General features: G+C 44.3%; 1 protein-coding gene across 1 annotated transcript in view; it reads right to left on the reverse strand.

Annotated features, from left to right (window-relative positions):
• The window catches only part of LOC8029198 (putative acyl-CoA synthetase YngI), a 229,174-nt gene that overhangs the window by 105,359 nt on the left and 104,038 nt on the right, over positions 1–19,777 (reverse strand). Inside the window, exons 3-4 of the mRNA XM_040214651.3 lie at positions 4,782–4,910; positions 4,635–4,688 (exon numbers count right to left, since the gene is read on the reverse strand). Of these exons, the coding sequence (XP_040070585.3) occupies positions 4,635–4,688; positions 4,782–4,910 (183 nt within the window). The remainder of the gene's footprint in view (positions 1–4,634; positions 4,689–4,781; positions 4,911–19,777) is intronic.

The raw sequence follows: 19,777 nt of genomic DNA on the forward strand, positions 1-19,777 counted from the left end.
GCTGCACCGCCAAACCGTTGAAGATCCAGTTTCGGAAGCTTCACCTTGGAGGTTGCAACGTGTCCGTCGCCGTCGTTGTGAATCCGCGTTGCACCGGCGTGAGGCCTCGCTCGTCGGTGTTCCTCCACCACCTGTGCGATGGTGGCGATGTACGCGACGATCATATCGTCATATTCAGTCGTGCGGGCGTAGTTTTGCTCAACGTCTCCGTCAGGTACCAGTGGTTCGACGGATGCGCTCACGTTGCTCAGCTGTATTCGCAACTCACTGAGCCTCACCGATAATACGTTGAGGCTTCGCTCGTCGGAGTAGCTTGCGATAGCTGCGTCGATGTCGGAGATCAGCCTCGTTACTTAAGACCTCAGAGCCGTCCGCTTCTGCTTTAGTCGTTCCATGGCGCCTCTGGGTCTCGCGGCGTTGCTGGCGTTGCGGCGTCACTAGGCCTCGTTGAGCGATAACTTCGGTAGCGTCGTTGGAGCTCGCTCTCTTGCGGCATCCCTTGGCTTGTTTCCTAGCGGCGTCACTAGGCCTCGTTGAGTAATAATATCAGTAGCAGCGCTGGAGCTTGCTCTCTTGCGGCGTCCCTTGGCTCGTAGAGTGATAACGTCGGTAGCATCGATGGAGCTCGTTCTCTTGCGGCGTCCCTTGGCGCGTTTTCTTGGCGCGTTTCGTTGCGACGTCACTAGGCCTCGTTGGTTGATAACGTCGGTAGCGTCGTTAAAGCTCGCTCTCTCGCGGCGTCACTTGGCTCGCTTCGTTGCGGGTGGATGCCCCGTCGTCATTCCGTTGTGACTATATCGTTATCATCCCGAGTTCTCGGCACCAAAATATTAGAACTCCGTCGCGAGAAACGAGCCGTACGCCATGTTTTGACAAAACCAAAACCAGAAGATGACGATGTTTATTGGGATTGCGTCATTTGCGATGGCTGTACAAGAAAAACCAAAATTGAGTTTCTTCACATACAAAACAAGTAATGTCAACAAAACGTCTCGAAACCATTGAATTGGTAGACAACTTTCTTAACAGATTAAAAAAAAAAAATATTTCTTTGTAATTTTTTTTTAAACTAATACAAAAGTTGAGTGACTTACAAATAATTACATATTTCGTAATTGCACAGTTACCACGATAAAAAAAAGAAAAACGTAATTTTGCTGGCAAGTTTGATGTATCTTGTTCCAGGCATCTCAAAATTATGTGGAAGCGTTTGAACTTCCTACTGCGGAACCCACTCCAGTACGGAATTGAAAAGAGAACCATTAATAATTGGGAAGTATCTGCTACTGAACTTAAAATTGAATTCAAATACTATATTCTAATGGTGGGTAGCAGTACTTATAACAGCACTTCCATAGATAATTTTAGCACCTGTAATGAAACTGTTTTTGAACCCTACTGATGTAGTCCAAGTGTTCTCCAAATTCATGAACATAAAAAGAGCTGTAGTTATGGCTGTGACGATCTCCCATTCAGACATGTTAAATCTGTCTGGGATTTTATACTGCCATGCATAAGTCATTTGTGCACCCTTATATTATCGTCCCATGTATTTCCCGAAATAATGCAATTGGCTAAGGTTTCAGTTCTTTACAAAGACGGGGATAGGATTGATTTGAGAAACTATCGTACGATTTCTATGCTTTAATTACTGTTTCACGGCTCACTAAACAAATCACATGTTCAAGACTCTTAAATGTTCGGGAAAAATACTCCTACTTAATGGCACGGAACCTGGGTTTCAGGAAACACAGATTTACAGAGACAGCTCTGGTAGCACAGAAAGAGATCATAGCAGAACATATTGAGAATATACTTTTAGACTTGGGGACATTCATTGATTGCAGCAAAGCGCCCCGATCGAAAAGAAAACAACACCGGAATCGTCTGAACAAGTTAATATTCTATAGGATACGTGGTATTCCATATCACTTCTTTTGTCCCATCTACAACAACACCACAAGTATGTTCAGATGGGAAGCTCGTCATCCACCATGCAGCGCATTTACTCTAGGGTCCCTCAGGGGAACATATTAGGCCCTATTTTGTTTATTATTTACGTCAACGATATTACAGACATCAAAACCTTCGCCAAATTGAATTTTTACTGAGAAGATACCAGAATTTTTTTTTCTGATTCTAGTGAAGTTATACTAACTCCAAAGAAAAATATTTTTCAGCAAGTTAAACTAGTGGGCTGTCGTTAAGCCTCTGGTTATAGACACCTCCAAAACGAAAGCCGTTATATTTAATCGTCCAGGATCAGGGGTCGCATTGTCCAGTGATCTGCAGTTTTGGGGGACAAATATAGTACAACGTGTAGACAGCGTCAGGCCCTTCGGTGTTGTGTTCTCCGAACAAAGGTCATGGAATATCCATGATTCTTGCATACATAACAAAAAGCCTTTTAGAGTATGACAAGAATAATCCCTGGTGAAGCAGAACAAGGGAGACAAAGGAAACACACATATATCCAAACACAGCTAGGTGACTGGTGTACGACCGAAAAACTCCGCCTGGTCCTGGAACCGAACCAGGGACCTGGTTCTGTACCAGGACCAGGCAGATTTTTTTTCCGTTGCGCACCAGCCACCTAGCTGTGTTCGTAGATTTTGTTTGTAGTTTGTCCCCCTGATTCCCCTTCTCCATGGATTATTTTCGTCATTCTTGTCCAGCTCGTTTGCATCTTGGCATTTAATTACATTATCTTTGTGAGGTAGTAGGAATAAAAAACACGTATAGGCAACGTTTTCCTGTAACTAATAAAAAATGTTATATAATTTTCTTTTTTATTTAATTATCTGTTACTGCCACCTGGCTTCGGGGACAACAACAAAAAGGATCTTTGACAGGTTGAGGTTAATCCTGACAAAACACTATTGCATATTTTACATTGTCTCACGTGATTACAGTTCTTTTCCCTTATTTATAAAGCATAGAATACTAAACATCTAATATGTATTCTAATAGATTAACTGCCACGTATCGTGCCTTTAGATAAATTATTGGAATTATTTTAGGACTCGCCAAACTTTTATATGTTGTATCATCATATCCGTCACGTCGTTGGCGAAAATGTTGATTTTATATTTGTTATATTTAGTTCCTTCAGCGCGTGAAATGCAACTTATTTTATATGACGTTGTTAAGAAAATACTGTCATTGTGTTTTTCTTTCGTGTTTTCATATCAGTACCGCTCTGCGCTGTGTTTGGGGGCGCAGGAACCCGTACAACTGCAAACTTGCAGCTTTTCTTGTTTATGGCCCCCATATCGTATGTGTGTTAAAACGCTGACAAAAAAAAAATTCGTAATAATTTTTTTATTTTGATCATTCATCATCGGAATAAAAAGTTCTACCTGGCGTCCCACAGTGACCACTAGTGGCATCTACTTGGGTTTGACATACGTGAATGAGGTAGTTAAATATTCATGTAAAACTTCATCTCGTTGCTAAGTATTTCACATTTTATTCACAAATTATCATTCGACAGGCTAAAATCACCCTCAATATAGCACGACATGGAATCGGCAATTACTGACACGATTGGCAGATGGCATAAAATGTATATTGAAATATTTATAACTATGAGTAACAAACAAAAACAAGTAATCATTTTCTTACTTAATAAATATTCTCCCTTAACGTAGTTAAAGTGTTTAAGAGTGGCCTACATACAAGTAACAATTTTCGATGGGGCCAGCACATCCATATATATTCAATAAAGCACTGATTTAACTCCTTTAGCTAAAAAGTGTCTTCGAATTTGAGTTGAGTGAAAATAAACCAGAATACTATAAGCCCGTGATATCCTCAAATGTGCCAACCTCGTATGCTTTTCCCTACGCTATCTCAGGTAATAATAGGGTCGATATATAAAGAAGAATGGCATCAAGACGTCTATATAACAAATAGTGAAGGCGTGTCTACCCCTCTCAACTATGGTGAAAGTTGGAACTTTTATCGGTAGAGAAAATAACAAAACTAGAAAGGCTCAAGTTTTATATGAATTCGGAAGCCACTTCAGTATTCCCCAGTAAGATTACGTAATACTAACAATACTTCGGGTCAGTTTAAGTTCACATGCAGTTGACACTACAAGGTAATGGGTATAATCAAGCAGCGTGAAGAGAGCAATTCACTAGACCTTTCCTGTTCAGGATTGGTTCTACGATGATAGAACACGCACAGAAACATGGCGAACAGTATGATTGAGCGCTTTTGACACTCTAATTGCTCATATCAGCTTGTAGCGCCGGCTACGTCTGGATTTAAGGTGAAACGAGGAATAGTAAGTTATTACCAAGATATAATCACGGTGAATGTTTTCGATAGCTCCCATCCCACAATAGTTTCTTTCAAATTCTCTTTCTTCCCCCGACCCATTAACGGATTGCATATTTTGTCGCAAAACATTGTACATTACACAAGCAAATAACAATTTTTGTCAACATAAAAGCGCACCAGCCGACACCTACTAACACATAACATTTATCAAGTATCTGCAGTCGATCCTTCGACCTTCAGTAATGTGTTCATTTTGTACCACTTTACAAAAAACCTAAATGTAATTTGAATTATTGTAAATAATATAATAAGTATACAAAATCGTCTTCGAGCTGCAGATGACCTACCTTATTTAAGCAAAATTCAAGTTCAGAAAGCGTGCAGAATGTGTGGATGCCAACCTGTAGAACAGAACAGATGTGAGCCGGGATCTAAAGCTGCGCACGAAGTCTGTGCACAAAGCATGTGCAGCCAAATAACTGATTCGTATTTACCATAACAAGTCCCGCCTTGGAAGCCGCATAAAGCAGCTGTGCACTTTCGTAAAGTCTTGCAGAAAGTATGGCAACCCTGGAGCCCACCGGAAGTTTGAGGGACACCAGGCTTGCAGCTAGTTGATCTACCTATAAGAAAATAAAAGGGACACTGTCTCAAAGCAATTTTATGTTGTCGCTCCGGATGTCAGCATTATTTTTTTTATTGTAGTGGAGTATTTGCAGAGTTAGAAGAATGGGCAGTATATGCAAATACCATAAAGATACCAGTGTAAACATTTAGAGCAAAATACATTCGTAAAACAGCTTGGACATTCCCTCAATATATAATTTTAGAAATTACTGGTCACTCTGAAGAAATTGAGGCACACGTAGTTGTAGAGTCATGTTCTTCAGAAATACGAAAAACAGAGTGACGACCCAGGCAGCACATTCGCTCGGGCAAGCTGGGGCCAGGATTGGGCCTTGGCCGTAGTTGAATGGACCGGGACCGCCCAGGGAATTCGGTGAACTGCCAGCCTGGCGTCTCACCGTATTTCCCGGGTACCGGTATGACACGGAACTCCCAGGGAAGGAATTTCCTTGGCGTTCCTTGTCTTTTCTTGGTCTGAACAGACCAGTGTAGACAGGCGGTCGCCTACACTGGCGCTTCAGTGTGTTCCTTGGCCCCAGGATTCTACGGAACTGCCAGGGAAGTGATTTCCTTGGCGCTTCTTGTATTTTGTTGGTCCGAGCTGACCAGGGTAGACAGGCGGCCACCAACATCGAAGGCTTGGTGGCGCTTCAGCGTGTTCATTGGCCCCGGGATTCTATGTAACTGCCAGGGAAGTGATTTCCTTGGCGTTCCTTGTACTGTCCTGGTCCGAGCCCACCAGGGTAGGCAGGCAGCTACCAACATTTAGGGATTTTGTGGCGCTTCACTGTATTCACTAACCCCAGGATTCCACGGAACTGCTGCGGAGTGGTTTCGGGTGTCGTTTATTTTGGCAAGATTCAGCGCGTCAAGGAACGACGAGCAATTATCGTCGTTCATTATTTTTTGGCTGGAGCTTGCTTTTTATCGGACCCTGAAGTACTCGATATGGCCACTTTTACCTACATCAACTTAAAATGTGTTTTTACGTTGCGCTTAAATTTTACTTTTAGGCTACGATCACATAGCCCGTGACATAGCTTCGTCCTCGAGTACCTGCGCTTAGACCTTTGACCAGGACCCGTTGCCTCCTTTTTCTTTTTAAGAATATTGCGCTTGTCGGCGTGACGCGATCGTCGGGATTTATTGACACGGCCGTGCCGACAGTATATTGCAACCGCAGCAGGGTCCGTAAAACAGCACCATGTCTGATTTCACAAAAACAGGAAATTGTTGCACTGCATGTGTAAATTAGAAAAGTCATTAGAACACATTTCATCAGATTCCAGAGGCCGGTGTTTATTCCAGAACAAATTAACTAATCGCAAATCAGATGGCGCTTCAAGTAAAATAATTTGAAAAAAAAAAAAAAAGAATGCTGCTCAATTAAATCTGCATACTTTGCAGCAGTGTTGAACACGCGTGTTCGATTTTCCGCTCGCTCAGACCCCGCGTTCTTTCCAGACTGAAAAGAATGACCGGGTGCTTGAGTCAAATCGATCGTCTCAACTTTAAATAAATAACAAAAATCAGTTCCACATGCTACGGAATTACAGCCTGGCGGTGCGTTTTATTCGCGAAAGCGAACTTGCCTCAGAAGCTTCAAGCAAAAAATGCTTTCTAAAACCGACATGTGCTAAGCCTTTAGTTTTTCAAAAGAAACGCGACACGCGAAACTTCGACACGAGAAAGGCTTAGATGTTGGCTGGTATTTAGGCAAGACTGCTGTAGCTGCACCTACGTCAAGACTTAGTGTCGCAGTATGAGAAACTGATTTTTAGTATTTATTTCAAGTGGGATCCATCTAACTCACCTCACACCGACGCCACACGTGGAATGCGGTCCGCAAGGACCGCACCACAGAGTTACGAAAGCCTTGGCCACGCGTCGCGTAATGCAAAAACGTTCTATGTGCTGGTGGCGCAAGTGATGAGGTACATAAAAAAGTTCATTCCACGGAACATCGCATTCACTGATCATTTATCGCATTAATGCCACTGATGCGTACAACGTAAGGAATCTAAACAAAATAAGGGATACCGCAAATGTATAGATTTATTTTCATTTTTATTTTTATCTCAAAATTAAGCAAGTCAGATTTTAATCCGCGTTTGGATAGGTTCCAGGTGGGGTCATGCTTATCAGAATTGGTAAATACGAAATAGGCTTAGCATGGGTGGTCAAAACATAGATCTACCCTGCCATCTATTACATAGCCGCCTCGGTGGCTCCGAGGCGAGAGCGCCGGCCTACGGATCCCCAGGTGGCGGATTCGAATCCCGACCGAGGTGCCCGCAATATGACGGAGGCTTATTGCGGAGAAGGCGCCGTCTAACCGAGCTTTCGGTTGCACGTCAAAAGATCCCCAGGTGGTCGAAATTAATCCTCAGTCCTCCGCTGGGGCGTGCCAGATGCCCGTCGTAGGTTTGGCACGTAAAACCCCCAAATATGACTTTGACCATCTATTACATAACAGAAAATATGTGGCAATATTTCCTTTGTTCTATTGCTCCTTATTCTCTCTTTCACCATAAATGCACGCGAAGGAGAGCTCGTGAAGTGTCAACGTCGACCTCGCATTGCTTTCGCTCGCGCTGATCGTGAAACGAAGTGTAGGACATGTGGGGCACGTTTCGGCGGTGAAAGCGTCAACGTGTTCAGAACTAATTTATTTTACGTTGTCAACGTTAGCATAACTTCCGCAGGGCTCCAATTTTGTCGAAGCTAGGGTGAGCACGTGTAAAAGAGAGGCAACACGAAGCCTCGTGGGCGTGCTCTTGTTCTTAGTTTTCTGAATGCGCTGATCGCGTGCGCCGAAAATAGTCTGTAGCTATGGCTCCGGAAAAAAAATTGGGCTGTGTGTATGTTTATACAGCCTAGAATTTGATCTGCCTCAACGGCCGACGAGTCTCCCAGCAGTAGATGAGAAACCGCTCGCCGGTAGGATCGTTCATCCAGAGCGAAACGGGCAGGGTGCGGATTGAACCCAGGATCCCTGGGTTCTGTAGCGCGAGATTTCGCTCCCTGTGCTCCGAGCTGGTGTGCTCTAGCCCACTCGGCCGCCGATCCTCCCTATGGCTCCGGAGGGAAACATGTCTTCTCTTTAGACACGCACAGCAAGTTAGCACCTGGATTACACTGCTGTATGCACTGCGAGCTATAGCAATTTGGAAAGTCCACGAAAAAAAAAACACTCGGTGACAGGTTAAAAGTAAACGCTGGGGAGGGGGTCGCCTCCTTGCGAGTGTTCGCTCTGCAAAAGTGGAAAGAGATGGAAGGAGCTTCCACTACATGTCACCGACTATAATTAACGGGCTTCATCTCAGAACTGAAAGTCATGCTCAAGAAATCCCACGCGAAGCACAAAATGCACGCTCCCTTCTATTTGTGTGTATGTTTATGAGGCAAAAACGCTTTCGACGGCATATGTGATCGAGGTACTGTACGTCATCGTCCTTTGGTAGAATCCTCAAGAGCCACCTGAACATAGAATAGACAGTCCACACTTTAAAAGACTAAAGCCTTTAAAAAAATTGGAAAGAAAAAAACGAGGCCTGTTTGCGGTGCGCACAGCCTTTCTACCATTGAAAATGGCATAAAACCGCTTTTTAAGCTAGTTGGCATCTGGTCTTAGCCGCAAGCAATAAGCTTTGAAGGAGATTGAGCATTTGGCTACGCGCAGTTTACTTTTACGGTGATAAAACACGGTTGTTTTCTCCTCCAAACACCGGGTATTCAACGTACTCTACTTACCAGACCGCATACTATTTTTAGACTTTAGCATATTTAGCCTCTGTATATAAAATAATACTATAGTTCTGCATATTTTATGTTTGTACTGAAATTTTGCATGCACCTAAACGTAGATGTGACCAAATATCATTAGATTTGGAAGCCGCTCCTTTATGCAAAGAGCTGGGTCACGAACTTGCTTCAGGGATCTGTCTGCTGGCATCGATAAAAGAACAATTGAATGTCGCGTGTGAGGACCAGTCTTCTGCTGCCGACAGACCTCGTCTAGTGGCACTACCACCTCCGAGGCCTTCCATGTGGTGTCTGCTCGAGAGAAGCTATACAATGCATTAAATTGCACATTTGATATCAACTATGGTTTGCTTTGTGGAATAAGACTAAACTTGGTGTAATGTTTTATTTATATGTTACCGATTCTCGTGTTTTTTTTTTTTTTTTTTGCTTTTTTTGCATTGCAATGCAGCTTCTTTTTTAAGTTTACTCTCGGGCAGCGTGCTCGTGGCAGTGCGAGTGTTATTGGTTTTCGTGCTTTTGGTTATTTATTTCTATTTGATATTGTTTACAGCCCCTTTATTATGTAATGTGCTTTTTAAACGGCCCTTAAGAATAAATGACGATGAAACGAGTGCGACTAAACAGTTTTTTCGCGTATAAGTCGCAGCAGCCAGTAAAACGCTGCCTCACTTTTCCTTTTGAATAATTGAGGATAATGAACATGCTTAATTTGAATTGAAATATTAAGGTTGTAATGTTGCAATAAAAGGCTGCAAGCTGCATTTTTGTTTAAAAATAACCACTAGGAAAAAGAAAAATCAGTGCCCACGCCCTTTTCCCAACCCACCATTGGATCGAAGTTTTCTTTTGCGCCTACGCATTTTTTTCTCCAACACTTTCCTTCTTCCAGTTACCTCCGGTTCCATAAACAGGCATCGCAACTTGCAAATATCCGAATAGGCCGCGCGCGAAGTCCTGCGCGCTCTTGCTTATTCCATGTCACACGGATGAGAGCGAGACGGTAGCGCTGTTGCTCCCCTTGGAGAGCAACTTCGCTAGGCATCGTCTTTGTCATCTGTTACAAGCGCTTGTACCTCAAGTTTCCGGCATTCCATTCGGAACAGCAAAAAAAGAAGTTTGGCGACGAATCGTTTTACGGTGGTGCTGTCGACGAAACGTCACCGTGTCGACGAAACGTGTGTCCATGAAACGTGTGTCCACGAAAAGTTGTCCACGAAACGTAATTCCACGAAACGACTTTCGAGGAGATGATTGGGACCCCTTGCCGGCGGCGACGACGGCGGCGGCGCCGCCGCTATCTTGAGAATCCCGTGAATGCACTCCGACATGGGAGCGCTGCAGAGACGCTGATTAGATCGTTTCTAAAGTTCGCGTTGCTATCAGTGAACTGTTTGTTCTGTGTTGTCAAACGCTCGGATACGGATCTTAGAACAAACGCCATGAGTTTGCTCAGGAGGGCGACACTCGTGAAGAATTGGGTGATTTTTACTTCGGCGTGTCGTCTCGTCCTTTCTCACGCTAACGACAGCATTGAGTTGTGCCCAGTATTTTGAAACTCCCGGCTTGCGCGCACTGGGTTTTCGCGCCGCGTACAGCGGGATGGTGCGGCTCGGGTGGCGGTTTGGCGCTGGCGTTTGGCGGATTGATAGGACACGCTCCTAGCTGGGCGTCGTCGTTGTGCTCGTGTACGGCGTGTGCCTCGCGCTGGCCTGCTATGCCTGGCGTTGGGTTTGAGGTCCGCGGGCCTCAGGGGCGGATTCAGGACTCAGTTTCGGGGAGGGGGGGGGGGGGGCGAAAATTTTTTAAGGATACTATTGTCCCATTCTTTCTTGTGCAAGGGGGGTCCACCTCTGTCAAATTGCCCTCCGAAAGGGGGGGGGGGGGGGGAGGGTGGTCGACTTTGAGGGGGCGGCCGCTCCCCCCCCCCCCCCGCCCCTTGGATCCGCCACTGGCGGGCCTAGAGTTTCTTAAAAGTGTTGACCGAAACCTGTTAATCTCATCGTTCTTGTTTTCTCTCTTGTTGCCTGTTTGTTATTTTAATAATCTTGCTCTGGTTGATTGTCTAGCAGACGCTCGTGCGCACGGGCCCCTGCATATTTGTCTAGCCTTGCAAGCCACCCAGAGTGCTACTGTCGCTAAAAACGATTATTGTTGCTTGCCTTAGCGACGTTTTAATTTTCCCCGGCCACATTCGTGACTTGTAGAACTGGTGGGTGCACAAGTAGTCTACATGGCTCAGGAAAGGGGTTGAATCATTTGATTAAAATGCTTTGATCTGGTATAGAATGTTTAGTGGCACAAAGGTTGCAATGGAAACACACACATCTGGCAGGTGCTCTCGCATGTACTGTGGAGACATATACAATTCAAAGAGCTCCAGCTTTGAATGTGATGGCTCCCTACTTACTACAGGTTTTAAGTACCTGAGGTTCTGGTAAAGCTAAAGGGAGTCTCTTAAAACATTTGTGGACAGACCCAATGCTGGATACAATGTTAGTCTAAAAGCTGGTCCACACTGCTGCAACCAACTAGTACTGAGTCCGACAAAACCAGTCTTTGAGCCTCCTGTGACGGCTTATGACCACGCAGTGTAGCAGAAATGGCAGTCGTAAGCGGCTCAAAACCCTGTTCTGTTCAACTCGGTCGTAGTCATTTGCAACAGTGTGAACCTGCAGCTTTAACGCCTCCGAAGGCCCGTTCACACTCTTGCGGCAGAGTAAGACCGAGAGAGACCAGACCGGTTTTTAAGCGTCTTGCGATCTCTTGGGACCAGCTCCGCTGCAGAGCATCCGGTCCTAAGACGTCGTGAGGGGCTTAAGAACTAATCTGGTCTCTCTCGGTCGTACTTGGTCGCATATATGTGAACGGCGCTTTAGATGCATGCACAAACAGTAGCTTCAGGATAAACTTGCACAATGCACTGACCACAAAGGATTTCGATCACACCCCGTTGTTAATATTTTATCTGTATCCCTGCACTGCAGAACACGTCAAGAGGCTCGTTGATTGCTGTGCGTGTGCCTATCTAGCGAGCTCTACTATTTCTAAGTGGTGTTTAATTTGTTTTTACCTTTCGGCGATTTCTTAAGGTACCAGTAGGTATCTAAGCTCTACATGTACATATTTCCTAATACAATTACGTCATGACGAAGCTCATTTTCCTTATTTGGTTGAGTTTAATGGTTCTATCATCATGGTGTTTGCACTGTCAGCAACAAGAGGAGGGTAATGTTGGCACTTGTTCTTTTGTTGATCTGTGAAGCCAGTTCTGGCTTCTTTTTTGTTCGAGAATGTCAGTCTGATTTTTATTCATGTTATTGCAGGAAGTCTGTATGATGAAGAAAAAACTGCAGGTGGCAAGAAGCTGCCGATGTGTTGCCAGTCTGGATAGCAGCTATGAACTCAGCAAAGGCCTGCATTCGAATCAGCCCCACCCGTTTCTCTGCTGCCATTCGAGACGGGATGCTTTGTAAAAGGCAAAACAAGGCCCATGCACCGCTTCCGCAAGGCCCTGCTGGTATTTATCTGACATTTTGTTTTTTCTGAACAAAAATTACCAGTCCAAACTGTAATATACCGAGCAAGCGCGCACTCTAAATTGGGGATGATCTTGAGAGCTGGGGAATAGGGTAGGTAATAAAGCAAAGGTGCACACGGGTGGTCCCGTGGTCCGGCCACGAAATTACAAATCACTGCCATTTGGAAAGCTAGTTGACTGCGCAAACACGTAAAAACAAAGCGTCTGTTCCTTTTTTCTTATTTGTTTGATTACAAAGAAGCATCCTAAAAAATGGTTGCTTACGCATTTGCTTGTTTTTGTCACCAAAGCCTTAAATGTATTCTTCTGTGTTAGAACAAAAAAGCAACCCACTTTTTTTTGGGCACAACTTTCTTTGGCAATGAAGAGAAAGCTAGGGAGGAGGGAGGCAGGCAGTGCTAATGGTTTTGTATCAGCGCACCAAATAGTCTAGATTTTTTTTTTTTTTGTCTAGGTTTTAGTTTGGGTTTTGGCGTGTCAACCACGCAGTTGCTACAATGCATCTTTTTGTATGAGGATTGCGGTTGAGGGAGCTGAACCGCGATCGCCAAGGATGCAGGCATATTCACATGTATTTCTCAAAGTTTCACCCGTTTTTTAACGTGAGCCAACACTTTGACTGAAGCACTGACAGACTTGCAAGGTAAATTTCACCATGGTCAATCTCCTAGAATTTTATTTGTCTTGCATCTAACGAAGATAGCGTAGATTCAGGAAAAGCTGCGAATTTTATGATCGTAGATAAGCACCGGAAAAATAGACAGGAACGAAAAGTTTGTTTGAACACTGGCGCACTTGCAACTAACATTTATTCAAAAGAGTATTTCTTATTTAGCCGTGAAAACGTCAGTCATGACTACAACTGGTGTAACCCTCTATCAAGAAACTCGTATTCTTTTGCCGGTAAGGTTATGGATGTGTCACTTGTACACCTCGAGCCTTTGGCTTTAATGATGTCATCGAATGACTGGGAGCAAAAGCAGCGTCTGCAGTGTGTGGTGAGATGTCCTGATGGAGGTTGCTCGTGTTGCCACCTCATGTTCGCGGGCGCAATAATTAATACATAGGCCTCTCTGACCTGTGTACACAGAACTACATGACATTGGAATTTCGTACACAACTCTGGTCGTGCATTCTGTGAATTTTTTGCAGTGTTTAGTTTTGCATTTGTCTTTTCCGAGGGCCGTGGCTGCAGCAGCCACGCACGTCAGCTGCTGCCCTTGTTTCCTGTCATTTAGTGACACCATATTTTCGGCCAGATACCCAGATAAAGTATCTAGAAAGCTACACGAGGCGTTTGAGATTATAGCCGAAGGCACGAGTTGTACAAGTGACAAATCCGTAACCTTATTAGCAAAGGAATATGAACTTCTCGATAGAGGTCTACACCGGTTGTAGTCGTGACTGACATTTTTTGACGGCAATGTAAGAGATTTTTTTTCGATAAATGATAGTTGCGAGTGTGCCAGTGTTTACGTCAACTACTTGTCCCCGTCTATTTTTTCGGCGCTTGTCTATGATCATACACCAACTGACCTAAATCGCCACATGAACAAATTTCATCAGTGCTGCTGCGTTTTCAGGTCATTAATACGTAAACTCTTCTGGTGTTGAAAAATTATTGCGGGGGTGGGATATGCTGAAATACAAGCACGCACACTCCACGACGCCAAGTCGCATTCCATTTGGAATCGCATTCAGTTATGGCTGGCCTTAGGGGGTCGCTGGCACACCACAGCTCAGAACATGTCTAGCGAAAGATTGCGCTGCAGAACCCAGGGGTCCTGAGCTTGATCCCCACACCTGCTCACTAACACCAGTGAGCTCGCTAACCAACCGGTACATGGAAACAACTCGGAGTTTCGGTTCCCACTGTCCCACTTGTCGTACACGTTGCACTCCACTTGCTTGCTTGGTTTGTTTTAACATTTCTTGGTTGCCAAACTTCGTAAAAATCCCGCACGTCAAAAAAATGGGCGAGCTCGCAGAGTGTACCAACAATACACCACACTGATGATGCCCAAAGATTCACATGATAAAGATGTCATCTTAATTTTTCAGGGAGCCAGAAAACCTAGTGTGAACTTAAAGGGGCACTGACACATCAAAATCAATTTTTTTTTTTTATTATCCGAAACGATTGAAAACGATGCCGGGAAATTACCCTCAAAATTCGATATTTGGTAATTCAGTATTTGTGAAGTAAAAAAACAATTTCCAAATGCCGAATTGGAAGTTCCCGCGCTATCCACGCCGGTGCGTTGACGTCAAATATTGCGGAGACCTGAGAGTCCACTTTCCTTCACGACTCCCTGCTGTTTCCATGGCGACCCAAAGCGAGGAGGAAAAAAGCGGGCGCCGGTTGACCGTTTTTGAGCGGTGTCGCCTGTTTTCCGTGGGAGGGTACAAATCCAGGAGACGGCACGACAACGAACTCCCGATTTTTGGTATTTCAAAAAGAAGGGCCGTAGGGCGTTCGCAGTTGGATCAAAATTTTTTTTTAGGATTGCCGTTATTAAATGTTATAGAGATGCAGTCTTGGGTAAGTTACTTTTAAAAAGTAATTCGTTACAGTTACAGTTACTTTATGAAAAAAGTAGCGAAGTTACCGTTACAGTTACCGCAACAAAAAAGTAACTCGTTACAGTTACAGTTACTTTTGAAAGGTAACGACGTTACTTTTCAGTTACTTTCTTATAATACAAAAATTTAGGAAAAACTACAAAACACTTTTCACCAAGTTTATTTGCATGCAATTAAAAAGTGTGCTTTTTACTTCATATTGTAACTTTGCAGCAGTTGCTTCTCGAAATTAGTGTCTGAAAGTTTCCCTTGTTTGATAACGAACACGTCCCTGCCCTTGCTCAACAGGGGCTCGTCTAACGCGCTGGATGGGGTTGCTGTGTTGTTTCGCCGGAACAGGTTTTTGATTGCCGAGTAGGCGTTGAGGCAGCAAAGTGCCTTTTTCTGCGGTCACGTTGTTAGTAACCACCTCCACCGCTGCAAAATATTCTCTGTACGCTGGCCATGGTAGTTCTTTGTTCTTATCATCATTCATATCCTCGGTAGCACTAGCACATTGCTGGCTCGTTGACGGTTGCGCTGGGTTCATAGAGTCCCTGGACATATTTCAGTTCGTACCCGGCAAGCCAGAAACAAACCCCGCGCCAACAGCAGTAAATTTTGCCTCGACTGTTGACACTACACCGGAGTAGTGGCGCAAATCAAAATACGAAACATGCGCAGTGCGGAGTCGTGGCGCTAATCAAAATACGAAACATTCGCACTGCCCTCCGCGTGTATTGGAGGTTCATGTTTGATTCACCCGATTAAAAAGCGTTTGCGCAGAAAAAAGAAAAACCGCACAAGAGATAGTTCTTCAAGATACCAAGATGTAAGTGTTCACTCACAAAGTATAAGCGCGTGCTAAAGATAAGTACATTGTTTTTTAACCAAATCTACGCCTGGCTATACTCGGGTCGTGACTGGCGAGAAAGAGCGTACTCACAAGTTTGTGTAAAAAAACTTGACACTCGAAATGTCGGAACAGACAATTTGGAAAGCAAAAAGAATGTCTAAATTGTACTCGTTCAGTGATATATTATTCATAAAAAACTGGAAAGTAACGACAAGAGTAACGTCGTTACTTTCATCGTTACCTCAGAAAAAGTAATAGAACTACAGTTACAAGTTACATTTTCAAAAAGTAACTCGTTACAGTTATAAGTTACCAAAAAAGTAACGAAATTACAGTAACGCGTTACTAGTAACGCGTTACTACCCAAGACTGTAGAGATGTCGCCTACAAAGCTTCTAAATTTTATGATTGTTGACGTCACGAATCAAAAGAAGCGAGGAGGCGAGAGGTGGGGGAATCAAACGCCAAAAATAAAAAGGCGCGCGCGCGGAAAACTTTTTTTTCGCGATGCGGTTTTTTTTTTTTTTTTGCGTGTCTATGATTGTAACTTGCATCGTTTTAGACAATAAAAAAACATACGACCTTTGGGGTGTCAGTGCCCCTTTAATACAAGAAAACACAAAATAGCTAAAAAGGAAATGCTATAGGTTTGGCACATCCTGACCAATGTTATGCTGCCATTCTAAACTTAAAGCTAAACAGAACAATTTTACTTATTTTTTAATTGGTTAAGTTCCACCCAGCAAATTATTATGGTTGAACTATATTCAGCTATTCAGTGAAATGGTGTCCTTTGGCTCTCTAGCTTTAGCTCCATTGCCACGGAACGTTGTCCCTCTCCTCTCCTGCTTTGCCGTTCTACTTGTTCTATCCCCATGCTCTCTGCCAGTCGGGGAGATAAACGCCCGTGGCGACAGCGCGCTTAATGTCTCTTTCATATATATATATATATATTTTTCTTAAATAGGAAAATAGGCTTTAATATGTCCTCTGATAAGTTGATATGTTTCAAAAGTATGGGTCGAGCGCTTACTCTGACACGAGTGCATGCTCGGTGTTTTACGGTAGTTTTATGGTGTTGTGTGTTACTAGAATAAATTGGACTTTAGTATAGTTACCGCATATCTGTACAGGTAATTCATGCAGTTGTTAATTACCGTTAGTACCCAACTCAACCTTGTGCAGGGTGTCTATGAGCTGAAAAATTGGTAATGTTGAGGAATTCGGAGATTGGAAAAAATCTGAAGATTTCCACCCTAAGCAGCATCGATCAAAAAAATTCAGCCTTCCTTTCCCTGAATGTCAGCAAAAGACACGTGTGGTGTTACACATGCCCCTTTCTACTCAGCAACTTGGCCGGCCTGCCAACATAAATCTCTGCTTGAAACTACAGTCTTGGTAGAATCCAGAGATACAACCTCATATCGAAATGTATGGACAAGGCAAACTTCAACACTCTTGATGAACTGCTGCTGCTTATGGCATATTTGTGGAATGGCGTCGTAGTGCGAGAGCTAGTCTCTATAGTTACCCTAGTTGCTCCTCAATGAACTTTCTAGGGGATATTTTCTGGGTTGTGAACATCATGGCAGTTGAGGTAGTTTCTGCTGGGAGTATCCCTCAGCTTGACATTCAGTAGAAGCTTTGTCAGCCAGGATTTTGAATGTTGCGACGACAATGACTGTTGTGTTAGCTCATATATTTTTTGCCAGAAGTTGTACGACCAACCGAAAGGAGTGCAACATCCGACAGCATGACATGCCGGCTCCTTTGGTGTCATTTAATTTTGTCGCTTAGAGACCACTTTTGGTACATGGGTGGTATAACACGCTAAACACACCAGTTGGAGGCACATTCCAGGCACCATACCGTAGCATCTGCCGCTGAAATGTTCTTATTGCAGTTATAATTTCCGATATTGTTTCTTTTGTTCTTCAGTGGGAGCTCATGAAGGTGGCATTGTATACAGAGGGGCAGAGTGGCTGACAGTTGGTTGCCCAAGCAAGCTGCTGGCCCTTGTGACCGTCTCCGAAAGGCTGTGGATGGGCTAAATCACAGACGTGCCTGGAAATTTATAAATGGTACACACAATCTACACTACCTTTGAATTATGCTTTGGTCTAATGGCTGTAGCTTGGATGTCGTGTTTGGCTGCTAGGATTGAACTGGATAGTGTTAACCCGCACATGTCACCGACTAGGCACACGCTGAGAGGCTTATCCACAAACTCGGCTTCCCAGTTCATGAGCCACCAAAGACCCAGCCAAAAAGATCCCGAGTCACCCATGATTTCATGTTTCATACGTATATGATGGTTTTACTGCAAGGGTTCTTCATACTATTTGGCATTCTAAACTTTCCCATCACTGAAGGTACATTTTTGTGGTGCCATTCGTGTTGGTTTTCAAAAGCTGTGTAATCTGGGCCTTGTTCTGTTAGCTGCCATGAAAACTATGAATCGCTTGCCAGGCATGCTTTTGCCAATGCAGGCAAATTTCTTAGGCAAGGCATTTAACTATTTCTGGCTTCGTACTTGGCTTCACTTGATCGTTGAGCCATTGACTTTCTCTTTCGACGTTGGCACAGCCACCACAATAGTCCCATCACATACACTGCTTTGTAACGGGCACAACTGCCCGTTACAAAAGGCACAGCCGTTCGCATCCATCTATCCATACCTTAGATGTTTTTTTTTTCTATGCCATGGTGGCCCTTAACGTAATCTAGCTCTCCACTTGCAGTGAAGTTCTTCACATCAAGTTAAAACGAATCTTTCACATTCTTTTAGAAGATTCTTTACTTCAAGAGTAAAAGGAGTTTTTCATATTCCTTTAGGAGATTGGTCTCAATATAGGAATGTTGCTCGCCCCGACATTTCTACACCACCTCAGCAGTGGTTTCTCGATGTCTTAATATGCCGTGCATCGGAACGTGTTCTGTCACCCTTTTATGTCACATCGTTTCTTGAGTAGTTTGCCCAAAGTGCTTTGAAAAATCTTGTGGGCTCCAGTAACAAAAGACTTCTTGTCTCCTTCTCCACATGCCTTATTATTTCAAGCTTTATTGCAAATGTCAACTTTGCCCTCTAGACATTCACAGCCATGACAACCCTCACAGAATTCAATGGTTTTTGTTCTGTTTTTTTTGCTGGTTTCCGTTTTGATTAAAATGCGCGAGCGCCGAAAGCACAAGCTCGGAGGAAGGGAACAAAAAGAAAAAAGGTGGAGCCCGCGCGCTGTGTGGTTGTGGTGGAACGCGAAGCAAGGCATCGGCGCTATGGGTGGTGGAACGGCGAGCAAGGCTTCGGGGGTTTGGGTGGTCGAACCTCGAGCAAGGCTTGGTCAAGATTGTTAATGGGCCACGAGCAAATCTTCGACAATGTGCTTGTGAGTGAGTGCTGTTTAGCACTGTAAGCACCCAAGCCACCACCGACATCTTGGGATCATGATTGGACTCTCCTCCGAACTGTATGGCATCTTTGATTTGGCTTCTGTTCCTTTTTTTATGCTTTCGAAGCTTTTGTGTCTTTCTTGCCACGGTTACGAAGAGTGGAACGCTTGCAAGATATGTTTTTTTCCTTTATTTATTTCTTTTTTTTCCGACCGTGTGCGCGTCCTGTGCACCTTCTCTTTACTTTTGAATTTCATTACTATTAAATAGTGTTCCGTAAAGCCAGGCATGACTCACTCTCAATTCCTACCGCCTCAGGAAGTCCATCGCCTGGGTGTGGCCCTAGGACCTAGACAACGGTCCAATAGACCCTTTGCAAAACGTACAGCGCCACGACGGCAGGGAATTTGGGAACCCTCGGTACAGTTCACGCGCTTTCCCGTTGCGCCTCCGCGATTGCGCGAGCGTCCCGGCAGCTACTGCCAGCAGCCGTTTCAGCCATCCCCCATCCCGCCCATCCGCCGAGTCGTAAGTCGTTGGCGGCGTACCGTATCTGTGGCAGCGTGAAGGCACCGCGACAGGTGAACTTATTTAAATACGTTATTTCTCGAAACTTACCTTCATGTATTGAAGTTTCGCCGAATTCATTTAATTTGCATCGCAACCGTGGCAGGTTTCGACCAGGTTCGACAAAGCGTTGGTGCAGCAGACGGCAGAGCCGGTTCAAAGGAGAGGGACGAGGAAGGGGC

This window comes from Ixodes scapularis, unplaced genomic scaffold, assembly GCF_016920785.2.
Source record: "Ixodes scapularis isolate PalLabHiFi unplaced genomic scaffold, ASM1692078v2 PGA_scaffold4__175_contigs__length_147842914, whole genome shotgun sequence".
Lineage (NCBI taxonomy): Eukaryota > Metazoa > Arthropoda > Arachnida > Ixodida > Ixodidae > Ixodes > Ixodes scapularis.